The 17,806-nt window shown below is 39.3% G+C and overlaps 1 protein-coding gene across 1 annotated transcript; it reads right to left on the bottom strand.

Moving 5' to 3' along the window:
- Positions 1-40: 40 nt before the first annotated feature.
- Positions 41-6,815, bottom strand: abhd15a (abhydrolase domain containing 15a). Its single transcript, XM_079824270.1, has 3 exons — positions 5,809-6,815; positions 1,919-2,271; positions 41-1,021 (listed from the first exon to the last, which is right to left on the bottom strand). Exons 1-3 carry the CDS (start codon positions 6,307-6,309, stop codon positions 466-468), a joined length of 1,410 nt encoding a protein of 469 aa, XP_079680396.1. The 5' UTR covers positions 6,310-6,815; the 3' UTR covers positions 41-465.
- Between the last annotated feature and the right edge of the window lie 10,991 nt (positions 6,816-17,806).

Raw genomic sequence — 17,806 nt, 5'->3', positions numbered from 1 at the left:
TATATCTTGAATTCTTTATTTTATTATTAAATTTTTTGTTAGTTTGGCAAAAAAAAATTTTTTAATTGAATAAATCCTACCAAGTTTAGTGAGCCAAAATGGGATAAGAAATGTATTTTAGGATATCTAATTAAGTCTTATTATCTGAAAACAGAATATAAAAAATACAGTTTTTTCGTTTTTGTTTTGTTTTTTAAGTTGACCGTGATTCAGTACATCTCTCAGCATTTTTCTGTGTTTTAAGATCATCAAAGACATGCGCTGTCCATCTGTTGACTGTGATTGTCCAATTCTAAATAGTTCTGAATGTAAACTGAGATATTTTGACTCGACTGCTGGTTTTCTTTGCTGCAATGAACAGCAGGTCAGACAATGAGTTCTAATCTATCTTTTTCTGGCAGTGTTCTTTGCTATTTCAGTCTCTCCCAAATCCCAAACAAATTAGGGGAACCTCTGTGCACACCCTCATCTGGTGTAGGACCTCTGCCAGTTGTAAATGGCATGAATGTTATGCGAGCAGACGGGCAGTCTTTTGCATGTGCTGACACTGCGATGGCGGAAAGTCTTGCCAGCTCCACTCACACCCCTCCGCCGGGCCGCCAGCTTGGCACGCTCCTCCGCTGCGAAGAAATCAGTGGTGGCGCGAAAGAACTCGAGTAAGGCCTGGTGGCTCCAGACGATTGGGCCCTCGTCTGATGTGGAGAAGCCACAATGGCCTCCGTGGGCAGTCAAAAGCAGGAAGAAATGTGGATTGCTCTCAAAAAGCTCTAACGGTAGCGTGGCCTGGTCATCCCCTCGGATGGGGTCGTCCTGGCTGCAAACACACAGCACAGGAATTGCCACTTCATCTATGTCCCTCAGAGGGTCGTTGCGCTCCCAATACGCCTCCCAGTTACCTGCTCCCTCCGCCGTCGCCCCTTTTAAGCCAGAATGACAGAACAGCGCCTCCTCCATTGCCTTCAAAGAGCAGCCGGAGAATAAGCTGTCTGTGTGGACAAGCTCCCCGAGCACAGTTTTATACCTGCAGATGGGATTTAACACATTATTGAGTTTAATCATAATAGAGAAGAACAGCAAAGGAAGAGTTTTGTTATCATCATCGAGTCGAGCAAGCAACCCGTTTAGACAGATCACAGAAATCAATAGCACTGGATACACATCGCTAGTCGTTATGGCAACAGCATTGTATTTCAATTTAGATCCCCCTGAGCTGATTTAGTTTAGAAATACCTTATTGTGACCAATCCCTTTGAAAAAGACAACACAACTTTCATTTATGTATTGCCATTCAACGCTTCAAAAAGAAAATGGAATCAGTATTTTTACATTAAACCGCGAAAAGATATAAAGAATTAAATTAAGTTTTCCTTTACCTCCTTTTTTATATTAATATGCATTCTTATTTTGCCTTTTCCATACATTTATTTATTCCACTTTTTGTTTCTTCTTGTTTTTGTTTACCATAATTCTTACGAAAAATGTTGTGAACCAAAAAAATTATAATGGGGTAAGAAACCTGATTCAATATATACCATCTGCAAACATCTTGTTTTGAGGATGTTAATTTTTTCATATCGTCTGCAGTGAAAAATTGCAGACAATATGACATTTTGAAAACATGATTTGATAACATCAACTTTTAGTGTCCTAATCTTTTTAACTTTTTATCATGTTGATACATATTTTATATTTGGTATATTTGATAGTGTGTGTATTGTGTATTTGTGTTGTATGAGCCATACCGGATGCATCAACATCAAATCGGAAGTATAAATCAAATCAAATCAAATGAACTGTTTCAACATCCTCAAAGATAGTTCATCTGTTGACAGTGGTCGTTCAATTTTCAATAGTCCTGAATATAAACCGATGTATTTTGAGGTAATTGAGAGGAACAACATCGTCCCTATAACCCTACCTGCTGAGGCAGATTTTTTGGTAAAGCAGGAGTGCCCAGTGGAACGGCCAGGTCGGGCCACTCTCAAACCAGCCCTGGCAGCGGAAAACCGGAGACAGGCAGGCCGCAGCCGTCACATAGCTGGAGGAGCCGCACTCGCCCAGGTAGGACAGGAGGAGTCCTGAACCAGTGCTCTCACTCACAGCGTAGATCTGGCCCGCCGGCTGCCGGTACCGAATGTAGCGCACCGCTTCCCGCAGGTCGGTCGGGTCGCCGAACTGCTGCAGCTTGACAGTACAGAGTGGTGTCCCGTTCTGACTCCGGCGGTTGAAGATCACAGGAAGGTAGCCGTGACTCAGAGCTGCCTCACAGAGCTGAGGATTAAAAACAAAAAAATATCACATGCCAGATACAGCACACAGGAGTCCTACTTGTGCACATATACAGAGATGTTTTGCTTGAGTCTTGTCCACACCTGTAATAAGTAGTCTTGGGTTAAAGTAAAAACAAATATTCTAAACTATACACATTTCACATAATTTTGAAGCAGAGCACTGCCATAAGCTTTGTTAAATATATATATATATATATATATATAATATATATATATATATATATATATATATATATATATATATATATATATATATATATATATATATATATATATATATATATATATATATATATATATATATATATATATATATATATATATATATATATATATATATATATATATATATATATATATATATATATATACACACACACACACACACACACACACACACACACACACATGCATGCTACCATAATATGGGCATTGCGACCCAGTAGGTTTTTTTTGTTGTGTTAACATCAGGGTTGTGTTAAATTCTGTTAGGCCTACTCGATGGAAGGACCAGCAACACTGACGCCAAATTCCTCAAGTTTCACAAGTCTGAAGAAACCTTATAAACAAACAATCCATCAGAGTGCAAAATATTTCCACAATTTCTCATTTTTCATATAATTTTTGAGTGAGATAAAGATACATATATTTAGCTTGAGCTCAAAATAGCCCCCAAATCGCTCCATTACATAGAAGTAATTATGAAATATTAATTCTATGTATTATAGAATTTATTTTTTACTATTAATACACAGAAGTAAACAAGGTGGAGTTGAAAAGGTACTGCTCAATGATAAAATTCTATACCATGTTTAATTACAAAAAATAAAACACTGAAAAAATAAATCAATCTTTTTAAATACTTTAAAACCACAACATTATATGGTAAATGGTAAATGGACTGCATTTATATAGCGCTTTTAACAGACCAATGGCCATCCAAAGCGCTTTACACATTGCCTCACATTCACCCATTCACACACCGACGGCGGTGTCAGCCATGCAAGGCGCCATCCAGCTCGTCGGGAGCAGCTGGGGTTAGGTGTCTTGCTCATGGACACCTCGACACTTGGTCAGGTGGAACCGGGGATCGAACCACCAACCTTCCGGTTTGTAGACAACCTACATGAACCACTGAACCACTGCCGCCCCACTTATTATACTGTACAGTTTGAAATCTTAATATTAATTTTGACTTTTGCTAAAGATTACAATTAACAGTGTTATTAAATTAGTGTTTTTAAAACTTTAAGTGAGCATTAGATGATGGCAAAAATCATTTAAATGTGAGAAATAAAGAAACTGAACGTGCAGCCTCCCTCCCATAAAAAGTATACCAATATATTGTGCATACTGTATGTACCTAAGAATTAAGGATTCAAATATAGCCAAGAGAAGGGAGTTTCCACAATGACTTGTAGTGCTCATACGTGAGATGAGGGTTCAAATCTGGACTGAAACATCTCCATCCCATTCCTCTTTTCCCTTTTACTTCTTGTCATCCTTCCTTCTCCTACTATGAGCAAAATTGCAAAAAGACCAAAAACAAGTAACAGCAATTCCTCTATTCTATTCATGATCGCAAATGACATATCGGGCCAAGATGCAAATGGATATGACTTAATGTAGAAACAGGATCTGCCCAAGTACACCACAGTATTTTCATGTCCCATGTGAACAGCCAGGAAACACTGCTTTGTGATGTGCAAATTGGGTGCAGTCTCTCACCTGGTGTGCTATGATCACAGAGCGTAGCTAACATTCCTCTGAAACACATGAAAACTGGAGTGGACTAAAATTCAACCCCAACCAAACCCTTCAAATGTTTCTATTTAAACAAATAGACTTACATACAACCTATAAAACTAAAAGGGAACCATATGCATTACTTTATTGTTCTGTAAAAAAAAAAAAAAAAAGAAGTACCTGGTCTACTCTGTACTAATTTAAATGTAGTCACTGTAACAGTCAGTCTAATCACAGCCCACAGCCATGTGTCAAATATATAGTTTTTCCCCACACACGCACACACAACTTGGCCATGCAGAAGTTGCACTTAAAAATAAAGGTTCCAAAAGGGTTTTTTTCTGCAGCAATGACTTTCAGTGAGAACTTTTTTTAAGCACATTTTAATAATTTGAAGAACCCCTTTCCACTATAAAGAACCTTTTGTGAAGTGGAAAGGCTCCATGGATGTTAAAGGTTCTTGGAGCCTTCAATAAAGAACCAATCTTTTTAAGAGTGCAGTGCTTTGACTCTTATATGCCATATATCAACAAAGATACCATTACCCTCATTGCTCTCTGTCATGCCCTACACAAAAAGAAGAAGTAGAAGAGCCTCACACATTGATTATATTCTCCACAATGCACAGCTAACAAAGTTCCGGTGAGCACCGAGTACATTTCTCCAGGAACCATCCATGATGGAGTGTGAAATCTAATGAGTTTACTTAAAGTTGCCTGGAGCTTTAGGCCTGGAACATGGAGTGAGCTCCAAATTGCTGAGGAGGAATGACTCACTTCTGACTCTGCTACCAAGAGTCTGAGAGAGGCTCTATCACGCATGCTATAATTGCCAGAAATAATGAAAAAGTCATGCAGCATCTTCACTTTAATGCAAAACAGTCAAACAGAGTATTCACTTCACCTGTACTGTACCCCAGTTTCATGCTGTAATCTCAAAACTAATTCGCTCCTTGCCTCTGAGGTTATCACATGTGAGCAAACTCATTTTTAGAGGCATCACCTGTTTGTTTCATAATGTATGAAAGCACTTTTCAGTTTTTCCTCATTCAAGTAGACATATTGTTGCTAAATAAGGACGTATATTGTGTATATAACTGTGTATGTGACAAATAAAACTCTTGAATCTTGAATCAACCACAAGAAAGTTAGTTTACCATTTATCCGACATCTGGTAGTCTTTATGTAGCAACTTGTTAGAAACTGAATTGACAATGAATGTACAAAACTTGCACAACAAAAAGTCTTCAAGTACTGTTAGTCAAAGATTTCATTTTGACTCCTATATTCAAAAGCTACCATTAAAAAAAAGGGGGGGGGGGGGGGGGTAGGCGAATTAACCTTCTGGATTGGTCTACAAATTCACGTCACAACAGAAAAAATCTTTAAAAGTGTTTAGGAAACTGCAGTAAACATTATTTGTTTTTTTGCTATGTAGTTTTTAGGTGAAAATTACATCCAATGGGTGGGTCTTTAGCGTTATTATAACCTATAATGGCAAAAATATAAAATAACTTTTAGCCATATTCGATTCATGGATTTAATAAGCAACATAGCACACTGAAAGGTCAAAGGTCATAATTGGTTCTATAAAAATGGGTCAGAGAACACAAATAATGTAATATATATATATATATATATATCCAAAATAAAAGTACGTGTTTAAGTAATATGTGTGTAGGCTACTGTGTTCAATATACAGACTTCAATATAGTCTGTTTTCAATATAAAATATGCCATTATAAGATTATCAAAAAAGACAATTCGCCTACCTTTAACACATTCCTGGTGATTTTCCCAAAAGAGTTGGGAATGATCAGCAGAACTGGACTTGTGGAATTACTGGAAGTCCTGCGCCTCTTGTGATGTGCTGCACCAACAACAGCCCAGTCCAACGCTACGAGTCCATCATCACTCAACTGCAGATGATCTCGGATGAAATGCACAGGACAGTCAAACGGCCACAGAGCGCCGTAAACAGTTTGTAAAGACGAACTCATTCGCCAGTTCCATTTTGGTATCGATAAAGACTTGCAAAAAGTCATGCAATGTTTGAGAAGGTAGTTTGCCAGTGCAGACGGCTTGCATATCAAGGCGACTGTGGCTGATTCACCTTGTCCCTCTAGTTTCGAGTCGCATCTCTCCGTGGATCTTTTGCTCTCGCGCCGTGGAAGCAGGAGCGTGGAGTGACTGTCCGCTCCAAAACACTTCACCACTGGCCAGATTATGGCCATTAAGATCATAAAACAAGCAGCACCAATCCATTCCAGCATTTGAACGGCTTCTGAGGCTGCACAAATAGCCTACCTCCAAAAGCTTCCGATGTTGGCTTAAAAAACCTACCAAATCACATGAGCTAGTCAGTTTAGTGTTAATTTAGAGCACACTACACAGGTAGCCTAAAATGAATGCACCCTCTGGTAGCGAGAATTTAAACTTTTAAGTTGAGGCAGGATGTTTTTTTATCCTCATATCCAACGAGTCGCCGCTGTTCTCGAAGATGGCACGTTTTCCCGTTATCAAAATTTATGTCAGAATAATGATATTTGTTGCCGCCATAGTTCAAAATGAAGCTCCCTCGCTGCCTCCTCTCTTTGTGCTCCGTCTGATTATGCAATAGATCCACTTTCGCAGTCAACTCTTCACCTGCATCCGCCTGTCAGACTCATGCAGCGCGTCTTGTGGCATTTTGTCCTCGTTTCAGTGGTGTGTGCCACAGAACAGCTATTGTGATGAATGATTGTCAGATAGTTTTCTGTGTAGAGCCGCATCACACACTGGCTCGAATCCGTGAATCATCCCTGTTATAGAGAGAAGGAACGCCCTCTCCAGAAGATATTATTCATCTGCAAGATACTCTTAGGCTGATGCTGTAATACAACGGACAATTAGGCTACTTCTGAATATGTTTCATATCATACGTTACAAAAGCAAATGCTTGGATCATTAGCATTTAAACAAATTCAACTCTTCTAGTCTACTTTAAAGTTGTACTCATAAAAAATGAACAGCACGTTTTTTTATTAAATGTAGGCTACTTTTAATTAATTAAAACGAAATAGGTCGCCCCCTCATGGATGTCGCTTTGTTGACATCACATGATCAGCTTTCACACAATCGAGTTACTATTAGGCTACTAATATAATGTTTATTTTTATCTCTAGCACTTTTAGCTAGAGTTAAAATGTTTTACAGAACATAAAAATCTAAACAAAACTTAACAAATGTGACATCAAATTCTGAAAGCAAACACAACGGTCAGAGCTTAGTTAGTGAAAATGGGTCAAATTAATTAGGGGTAGTCAGACCAGGTACAGTTGGTACAGGGGTACATTTGAAACACCAAGTGCGCAACAAATCAGATCTGAGATATTTGTTTCGCACATGCGTATTAGCGCCCTCTTCGATCGTGGGAAATTTGAAGGCCTACATTCGCTTCTTCCAAACCGGCTTAATCTGTGCTCTAAAAACTGATGTATGCATGACTTTGTGTCATGCAAGGTCATAAAATCTAGAGAAATGTTCGAGGAGGTCAGCGGGGTACAGTTGAGACACATGAGTTATGTTTTATTTATTATGTTTTTAGGTTATTGTTTGCATTTGATCTGTTGTATTATTGCTGTTTGCAATTGTTCAATGTTTTTTACTGTTACTCAACTTTTCAGCTGTTACTATTAAAACGATGAACTAAAATTAAATATTGTCGCTGTTTGCCATTACTGTACAATGTTTTACAAATTACCGTAACTACTTTTAACTGAACAAATAATCAAATAAAATACTGAATGGAAATAAAAACGTATAAAAAAGTTGAATTCTCATGTTTAAAGGTATTTTACATTTGCAATGAATTGGTTTGGCAGCTTTACAGCATTACGGATGGATGTCTCAACTGTACCTGGGTACATGGGTACAGTTGGAACAAAAAAGCTTATTGTGTTTATGAGCTAATTGTGGCAAATATGACCTACTTATGGATGTTAATAATTATTAATATTTTAGTAGACTAAAGGAAATGTAATATGAAAAAATCACTTCTTTTCAGTTCCGAGTTTTGGTGTGGTAATGGAAAACGAAAAGTGTACAAACTGTACCTGGCCTACCCTACCTACTATTGGGACGAATAAGAACAAGCTAAACAAAAAAGACAAATTATCTGATGATGAAAATTATAAACTGCACACTAGGGCTGCAACGACGCGTCGACGTCGTCGATGACGTCGACTACGAAAATACGTCGACGTGCGTGAAATGCGTCGACGCGTCGGCGGCACATTATTTACGTTCTAGAATGGAACAGAAGATCTAGAATAATGGCAGCTTCTGCTCCCGGGCATAGTGAAAATGATCATTTATCATATAAAGCCAGACCGCGACATTCAAAAGTGTGGGAGTACTTTAAACAGAAGCCGAATAAAACTGTTCTTTGTTCGCTCTGTAACGCCGGTTTCACACTGCGCGCGGTGGCAGAGCAGGTGCTGTGCGCGTGGAGAGCGGGAGCTTTCACACTGCAGTCAGAGTTGCCAAGTCCGCTTTTTTTCCCGCGGAATTGGGCTACTTCTACACTGTTGCCGCGGGCTGTGTCTCATGTCCGCGGATTGAAGCAAAAAAACACACATATTTAACCCCCCCGAACGCGATGTTTACCAGAGAACCTCCCCGAAACGCGATTGGGCTTGTTTTGAGCTAGTTTTGAGTAACGAATGGGTGGGTTTTGTTGTGTAAACCTGGCAACCCTGCTGCCAGTGTTCTCTCGCGCAGCTGAACCGTGGCGCGTGCATTGCAACAGACGGTCACATTTTCCGGGGTTCTTCTCCGACCCCAGTACGTCTCGTGCTTTTATTTATTATGGGCTGCATATATCTCCTGTTAATGCGACCCGGTTCCCCTCTGTCCCAAACACATATGCATAATAACATGCTGTATATAGGTAGTTTACATGATTAAAGTAACATTAAAGTTAAGATATGCCTCTAGCTTTAATCATTTAATCATTTGTCTTTGAAGTTTGGGCAAAAACTTCTGGCAGCTTTAGTCGTTGTTTATGCACATGTATCTTCAAAATAGACGACTAGTTATACATTAACACTATGCTGAAAGTTCCTGTATGTGAACCTTTTGCAGATAAATACAAGTGCATTTTCGTTTACTATTGACACAAATCAATAAGTAAATCATACTCAACTACTATAGTAAACAACTTTTCCTAATTAGGCCTACTCTGTATACATTTTATGATGAATAGTATCATTATATATTATGTTTAAAAAGCTTCTTGTGTTCATATATTTCATTATAAAATGGCATACTATGTACACTACCCTTCCTGAAATACAATTAATATTGTCATCATTCATTGATTTCATGTTAAAATAATATATAAATTCACTACCCTCTTTGAAATACAATAATCAGTAAAAAAGAATAATAAGAATAATCTGGAAAAATAATCGTTAGATTAGTCGACTAATCGAAAAAATAATCGTTAGATTAGTCGACAGAAAAAATAATCGTTAGTTGCAGCTCTACTGCACACCAGTTCACAGAAGAATACAGATATTTGAATTTTGTTGCAACCAATTGCTTACAGTTTTGGTAAAATTAAAATTCAGTAGTTTACACTAGTTGTAGAGAGATTAAAAGGTTAGACAAATTGAAAGAAGGCAAACTACTTAAATGCATTTAATATCTACAGAATCACCTAGTCAAGCATATTAGCTTTATGTCACCCTTTAATGCGTTTAAAGGTAGTCTGATCCTTTAAAAAAAAAAAATAGCAGAGAGTTCAGTTTTTGTAACTGCATTATGGCTGAATGAGTGTGTGAGAGTGTGTGTGTGTGTGTGTGTGGGGGGGGGGGCACAACTCCAGCTGGGTGTGTTGCCTAGTCGGAGACTGCTGGCACCACTTGAAGCTATTGTTCTCAATGTATTCTTAATGCCTTCAGAATAGACACTGAAATGCCCCATTAATGCAACATGGTTTATATATAGTTCTGCAAACCAAGTATCAAGATTACAGGGACCATGTGACATTAAGCTTTGTTTCTTTGACATTAAGGCTTAAGCTGGATTTCTACACACAACAAAAACTGTTTCCTCTTACATTAAACTTGGTCACTCCAGCGTGCTTTAATGTGGAACAGGGTAAACATGGGTTGGGGATTATACTGTATTGTGTAGTGAATTGTTATGAGATGGAGAGATTGGGTCAAGGTGCATATTGGGAGCTGTTTGCATTATTGCTGTCTAACATACCATTACCTTTCTATTTAAAGAAGCCATAATGTCCTTTTAGGACACACAACGGTCACAGCTTAGCCAGTTAGTGAGAATGGGTCATTTATTATAATAGGTTTTTGTGCATGCTTGAATGTTAAAAACACATTACTTTATACCTATTTTCCATTGTTGCAGCACCTCTCTTCCTGGTCTGTCAGCAATGCTTTGTTTAGTTATGAAGCTCCTCTTAACTCCCTTTAGTGTGTACTTTGTGCGTTTTAACTTTGCAGACCTTTGTCATGCTCAATCAGCAATATTACACACTAAAGAAAGTTGAAAATGTAAAAAAGCATAATAGCATAGCATAATACTCTTTAAGGGACAGAACTCCACGTCTAACCTAGATAAAATGCGTTCCACGTATCGATGTTGAAGTCAAAGGCCATGAGTCCAAACAAATTGGACTATGTATTTGGCATAAATTCTTTTCTCCCTCGGAAATATTTAACCCAGAGTTTGCTCCATCTGTAGAAAATGATACCATTTTCAATTTCATGCTTATTTTGGACATGCACAGATCACAGTATTTCTTATAAATTCCACTGTTTGATTTTAAGGACAATTTGATTTACCTTTTGTATAATAAACAATTTTAGAAGTGTGTATGTCTAATGTAAAAACTGAATCCAGAAGCAAAATCTGGTACCTCAAGGGAGTCTGACCGGATGAACAAAAACATTGTATTTTGGGAATGCGGGTGTATTATACAAGTTTTTCCACAAGTGTCACACCCACACAGGATTCAATGGCAATGACAGTGTCCTTTTGCCATGCAGGAAATGTCTCAGAATAATCTTTGAAAAAGAAAAGACCACCTCTGATTGCCTTGGGAGGACAGTGAGGAAACAAAGGATTCAAATGACAAATGGGGGAAAGGTTTGTGAACAGCCATGACCTTCAGGGCACAGATCCAGCTGTCTGATCATTTTGTAGAGGCCTGACTGTATCACATTCTCCTTTGTGCCTGCTCGCCCTCCTTTACGATTCTGATCTCCCTTGTATGTGATTGCGAAAACACACCTGCACTCACTGGGCCATATAAATATGATGAAAGCCTTCTATACTAATGTTTTTCCACTGCCACTGCCCATTAATGGAGTTGGGAAGGGCTGGTCTATATCTGGCCCCTTCCCTTGAGTGTGGATTCCAACTGAAATACTAAAATTGAATCTAAGCCTACATAATGGCTTGAATTATAGAGAAAGTACCACAGCATACATTATAAATGAGAAATCTCCTGCACAGGCAGCTGATCGTTCAGCAAAGTCATGTAGATTTAATTCACAGTGAGTTGAACCTGAACTGAAGAAGCATTCAATCTTTCTGCTTTAAACTAAAATAAAACTGAGTCAACAGAAATGTTTGCTTTAGTACACAGAAATAAAAGAAGAATAACATAAAAAGGAAGGAATGAGGAGGTTTATGGATTTAACCAAGTAGTGTAACTATTTTATTTTATTTAAAAAATGTATTGAAAATAAAAATGTTGAAATGAATAAAGAAATTAAAAAGAATAAAAATAAATAATAGTAGTAGTAATAATACAATTATTAAAATTAAAATAATAATAAATAAAAGATACATTAATAGATAACTTATTTATATAATAAATAATAAACAGAATACAGTGTAAGGTTAATTTAAAGGCAAGTAATAAAAAGAAGCAATAAATACTCATCACAGCTGGTGCAATATTGACATTGTCATTAATATATAATATGTCTCCCTCTTGATCACTGTGGTAACTCAAGCCTATAGTGACGTCCCTAGTATACAGTACATGCACATGGCATAAATCAGCCAGCAAAAGTGTCTAAGCACCATCATTACAGTAAACAATGAGTTATCTCCATTCCTCCACTCATATATCACACAGCCGGCGTGCTACAAATGTTTATGCATGTTATGAAGAGCTATAGAAGCTCATAAATTAGAAGAAGAGATAGGATACATCTGGTTGTTCATATTCTGAACCCCTTTTATCATAGACACTGTGACGTCAACCATCAGACGCACATGGCTGCTTTAAAGGAATGTAAATAAACATCTCCAGATGATTAGCAGAAACATTCATTCTGACCCAATGCTCTGTAGGCCTTGTTCTGAGTGAAGGTTGCAGAAATGTTTAGAATGCAGCAGTGCGGCCAGATCTCATTAAACTGTCTGTAGGAGCAAAGGTCTGGTTATGGCAGAGCTGTAGAGCAGGGACAGGCCCTCTTTGCTGCGGTGGGTTTGCAGACACGTTGCAGTGTTAGCCGACTTTTGATGAAGGTAAAGAGCATCTCACTGTGGCGTGTGAGGTATTTAAGTGCTTGACCACATCCTCCTTGGAGCTCTTCCTCATGCACTTCCTGTTTCAAAGGACCAGCCATACTCAGTCAGTCTTCTGTAATCTTACATGGTGGGTGCGGTGTCAGTCAAGAGTCAAGACTGTGAACTTGTTCAAAGTAAAGTTGCTGCTTGTTAGTTTTTACAGTATTGAGTTACTCATTAATGGAGTTTCATAATTCTAAGTAGCTGTCAGGGTATTTTTGCAGGCCTCCTCCAACCGCATGGATATTCTCGCTTGTGATAGACGTGCACAGAATTTAATGACCATGAGCTTCTGTACATGTTGCCTGAGCTTCAAACAGACATCAAATAAATGCAGGAAATACTTGAAATGGGACATTCAATTGAGATTCATGTTTTTTCTTGTGTAAATAGCATGAGGTTTATAGGTACTAAATAATTTCCTATTGAAGGTGACCTGCTATGGGTCTTAGTGTAACTGTTTTAGCCTGTACCTCTAGCTGAGGTACTGCAGGCAGCTGCTTTTTAAAAGTACTGTGGTTCAAATCTCCATGGCGACCATAGCAACAGCAAAAAGCAGAGCGGATGTTTTCACATGCTGGCATTAATGGGGGACTTAAACAGTCACAAAATGTCACCTGTCATGGAATTTGGTGTCAGACTGTAAAGTGAGAGATTAGCAGTGGTGGACAAAGTACTTAAATCCTGTACTTGAGTCAAAGTACTGATGTTTTTACTTCAGTGTTAAAAGTTAAGTAGCCTACTATTTTCATATTCACTCATATTGAGTCAAATTACTTAAAAAGTACTTACATTGAGTGTTCTTAAATATGAAAAGTGTTGCCAACATTCAGAAACACCTAGTTCCTAGTGTCGACCAGTTTATGTCCATAGTTATTTAGCTCCCTTTGTTTACTCTGTGTATATATAGCCCTAATTTTTTGTTCATCCCTGCCTGTTCTCATGTTAATGTTAAATTGGTTGCGGTTATCTCAATCTCCTGTTTATCCTCTTGGCCAGGACTCCCTTGAAAAAGAGGTTCTTAATCTCAATGGGACTCTCCTGGTTAAATAAAGGTTAAATAAAAATAAAACAATTAAGTGCGCCTGTGTTTCTGTCATCTTGTTTGTAAGACTTTTTATAATTATAACTGGTGTGCCTCACCAACTTTTCTGAATGCTCCTTATGCATAATTTTTTTTACACCAGTTTAAATAAGTGAACTAAGGCACATCTGGTGTCCTTGGAACATTCGGCGAGTTTGTGGAGTGGTTGCTGGTCAACTGCGGGTCACCGTTTACCATCAGACTCGTGGAGGAAGACATCACCAGCCCCACTCCGGACCCAGAGCCCAGCCTGCCGTCCACACTGTCCAGCACAGACATGCTGTCCGAGCCCAGCACAGACAAAGAGCTTGAGCCTGCCACAATGTCTACGCCAGAGACGACGCCTGTACACATCATCGCCCCGCACCCCAAGCTCAGCAAGAGGCCTGACCAGGTGCAAGAGCCGGCAGCATCGTCCATCCTAGTGGGCATGGATAGATGCCCTGTCCACAGTCCCGCCGCTGAGGGTGAGCTGCATCTGACCACTGTGAATTATTTTGAGGTAATTCCCCTACATCTCACGAATGTGCCTCGAGCCTTCCAGTCTCCACCTCGAACTTTCGACCAGTCAACTTCACCTTGGCTTCTCCCTCCCTCGACTACACCTGAGACTGCCGTCCTTATGGCTCCATAATGCTCCCTGATCTCCCCGGCTCTGCCTACGCCACGGACTTCCGGGCATTCTGCTACGCCTCGTCCCTCCACTCCTTTGGCTCTGTCAGGCTCTGCCTTCCTTCCGGCTTTGCCTGGTCCTCAGTCCCATCGGCTTCACATCAGTCCTCTGGCACCTTGGCTCTACCTCGGCCACTCATCACCATGGCTCCACCTTGGCTTCCAGGACTTACAGTGTCGCCTGTTCTGGTCTGTATCCTCGGCTCCGCCTGGGTGTCCAAAAATCCTGGCTCCACCAAGGGCCTTCATCCTTCACCGTGTGCTCTGGGTTCCTACCTGGCTCCTCCTGCCTTCGCATTCTCCCTGGCTCCTTCCGCCGTCATCGCCATAGTTTCATAATTTCATCAGTTCCCGTCATATCATCCTGTGTCCTACATTTACATTTACATTTATGCATTTGGCAGACGCTTTTATCCAAAGCGACTTACAGTGCACTTATTACAGGGACAATCCCCCTGGAGCAACGTGGAGTAAAGTGCCTTGCTCAAGGACACACTGGTGGTGACCGCTGGGATAGAACCAGCAACCTTCTGCATATCAGTTAAGTGGTTTAACTAGGGTTGGGTACCGAAATCCGGTTCCAATATGGCACCGGTACTTATATAACCGGTATGTACCGGTAGGGCTGTGCAATTAATCGAATTTCGATTTCGATTTCGATTTTGCCTCCCAACGATCACCAAAATAGTACAATCGAGAAAAAACGATTATTTTGCCTTGCGTTCTGAATGAAACGCGCATGCGCTCATCCGCCCCTCCCGAAGCCACAAACTTTCTCAGATCGGGAGTCTCGTGTGCATATCATCCGCTGGAATTTAAAAACTCTGCGCGAGTAAAGATGGCAGAAGGAGGGCAGTTACAGCAGCGTTTGGTGAGCAAAAAAGGCAAAACCAACTCCGTTGTCTGGGAACAGTTTGGCTTCGAGGAATCAGACGACGAGCAGAAACATGCTACGTGCAAGATCTGCTACATGGTAGTGGCTGCAACGCAAGGGAACACCACGAATTTGTTTAACCACTTGAAAATTAAACAGAGTGACCTATGACAATCTAATAAAGAAACAAAAACTGACGAGAGCAGGGGTGCCGTGTAAACGTCCTTTTTTCCCCTCATATTTTTCAAATAATTCTCTCTTTGTAAACTTTGTTCAATGCATGCGAGTGCTGCCGTATGTTTGAATATGACCAGTCGTTTTCACCGTCATCACCCGGGTTTAGTGCCAGAAGACGCGAATGAGAAGCCGCGCGCGCTGTGAGGAAATGTATCTCTGTGCGCTCATCGGAGAACGCGCACACGTCTCTCAGCGCGCAAATACTGAGTTCTCTTTCAAGTCTTGCTCTTGAACGGACAAACTCACACAAAACGTATGTCAACATGTCCATCTTGATGAGTATCCTAGCAGACATAGTCTGTATGCCTTAAGTGAACTTTATACAGTCGATAAAGACGACGCATATCCGATCCGGATTGAATAGCTTTTGTAAGTTTAATAGGATTCATCTTTAATTTATGCACTCAAATATGCAATGTTATTTTACATTTGAGACATTTCTGTACCTGAAAACTAAGGTTAGACGTACCTGAAAAGCATATCTAGCCGAACCATATTGTTGATCTTATTTATTTGTGATTATCATTTTTACATGAATACTTTTATACTTTGATTTGAATATATGTTATATTATTTATTTTAATAGTTCAAAAAGTACAACAAATGTTACAATTTCAATTGAATTGTTGAAAGGTGTATTTTTAATAAATACAACACATTCCCAAAGTCATGTGAAATAATCGTGTTACATAATCGTGATTTCAATATTGACCAAAATAATCGTGATTATGATTTTTTCCATAATCGAGCAGCCCTATGTACCGGACCGAATCAGAACGCAGATTTCGGTTCCTCATTTCGGTGCCAAAATTCAAACGTGCTTTCGCGCTTTGGCTGAGCCAGAGACAGACGCTCAGCGCTCGTCACATCACAACTCGTGACAACTATTCAGTGTTTTCAACGACATCATGTTTATTTCAGGTTTCAGACATTTAAATGTTCATAAGTACTAGCAAAAAACACACACTGATGTCTATGAAAGCGGCAATGACAATCCTTTCAGACGGTTATAATTTGACTAACGTTACGTGTTTTATTCACATCAGATACATGCACATTATATAGTAACTATATAGTTTACTCTATTCTTCTTCCAGTTCACTGGTCACTTACTTTCATGTATTTCGTGAGACGAGAATGAACTCAAGTGTTGTAAATCCGACAGATCCGATTCTGAGGCGCAAACTAACATGGCGCCGCCCATTGCGCTTTATAGATCAACTAACACACATTCACTCACACATTTGAACATCAGATAGTTCGTGAGACAGTTAAGAAGTTTGTGAATATTTTGAATAAAAAGAAAAAACGAAATAAACCCGATACAGCTGAGCTGTCAGCGCTATTGCGGCTGCTGCTGTGTCATGTGAGAAACACGACGCGTCACCATGGAAACATTAAGGCGATGCGTTCAAAAATATTTAGCCAGAGAATATGATCATATTTCAAAATAAAGCTGAAGCTCGAAGCTGGTTTGTAGCAGAGCAAGAATACAGACGACTGCTGTTATTACTGTAGCTGTTATTTAGGGTTATATTAGGCTTGTTGTAGTTGGGTTAGGTGGCTTTGGTTTTACTGTGAATTTGTAAATATGTCAATTATAATTTGTAAATAAGTAAATTGAGTTTTGTATTTATTTATATTCATACATTTAAGTATACATTAAACTTTTAATAAATGGTTCAATTTAAATAATAAATAAATAAATAAAAAGCCATTTAATGTCATCCGCCTCGTTTGGTGGCCTTTAAAAAAAAAAAAAGTATCGGTTCAGGCACCGTTTAGGCACCGGAACCGTTTTAAAAGTATCGGTTTGGCACCGGAATCGAAAAAAACCCAAACGATACCCAACCCTAGGTTTAACCCACTGGACCACCACCTCTCATCCTACCCTGTCCTACCCTTCACCAGCCCCCGTCCCTCCTTCCATCCTGAGTTGTACTTGTTTGTACTCAGTTGTACTGTACTTATTCACTTATTCACAAGAAAATTTGAAAGCGATCATTATATTTTAATATACACTGATCAGGCATAACATTATGACTGGTGAAGTGAATAACACTGATTATCTCTTAATCACAGCACCTATTAGATTAGGCAGCAAGTGAACATTTTGTCCTCAAAGTTGATGTGTTAGAAGCAGGAAAAATGGGCAAGAGTAAGGATTTGAGTGAGTTTGACAAGGACCAAAATGTGATTGCTAGACGACTGGGTCAGAGCATCTACAAAACTGCAGCTCTTGTGGGGTGTTCCTGGTCTGCAGTGGTCAGTATCTATCAAAAGTGGTCCAAGGAAGGAACAGTGGTGAACT

Source organism: Gobio gobio (genome assembly GCF_949357685.1).
Source record: "Gobio gobio genome assembly, chromosome: 8".
In the NCBI taxonomy this organism is placed as follows: domain Eukaryota; kingdom Metazoa; phylum Chordata; class Actinopteri; order Cypriniformes; family Gobionidae; genus Gobio; species Gobio gobio.
The sequence above is the reverse complement of the archived record's forward strand: the minus strand, read 5'-3'. Positions and strand labels throughout refer to the sequence as shown.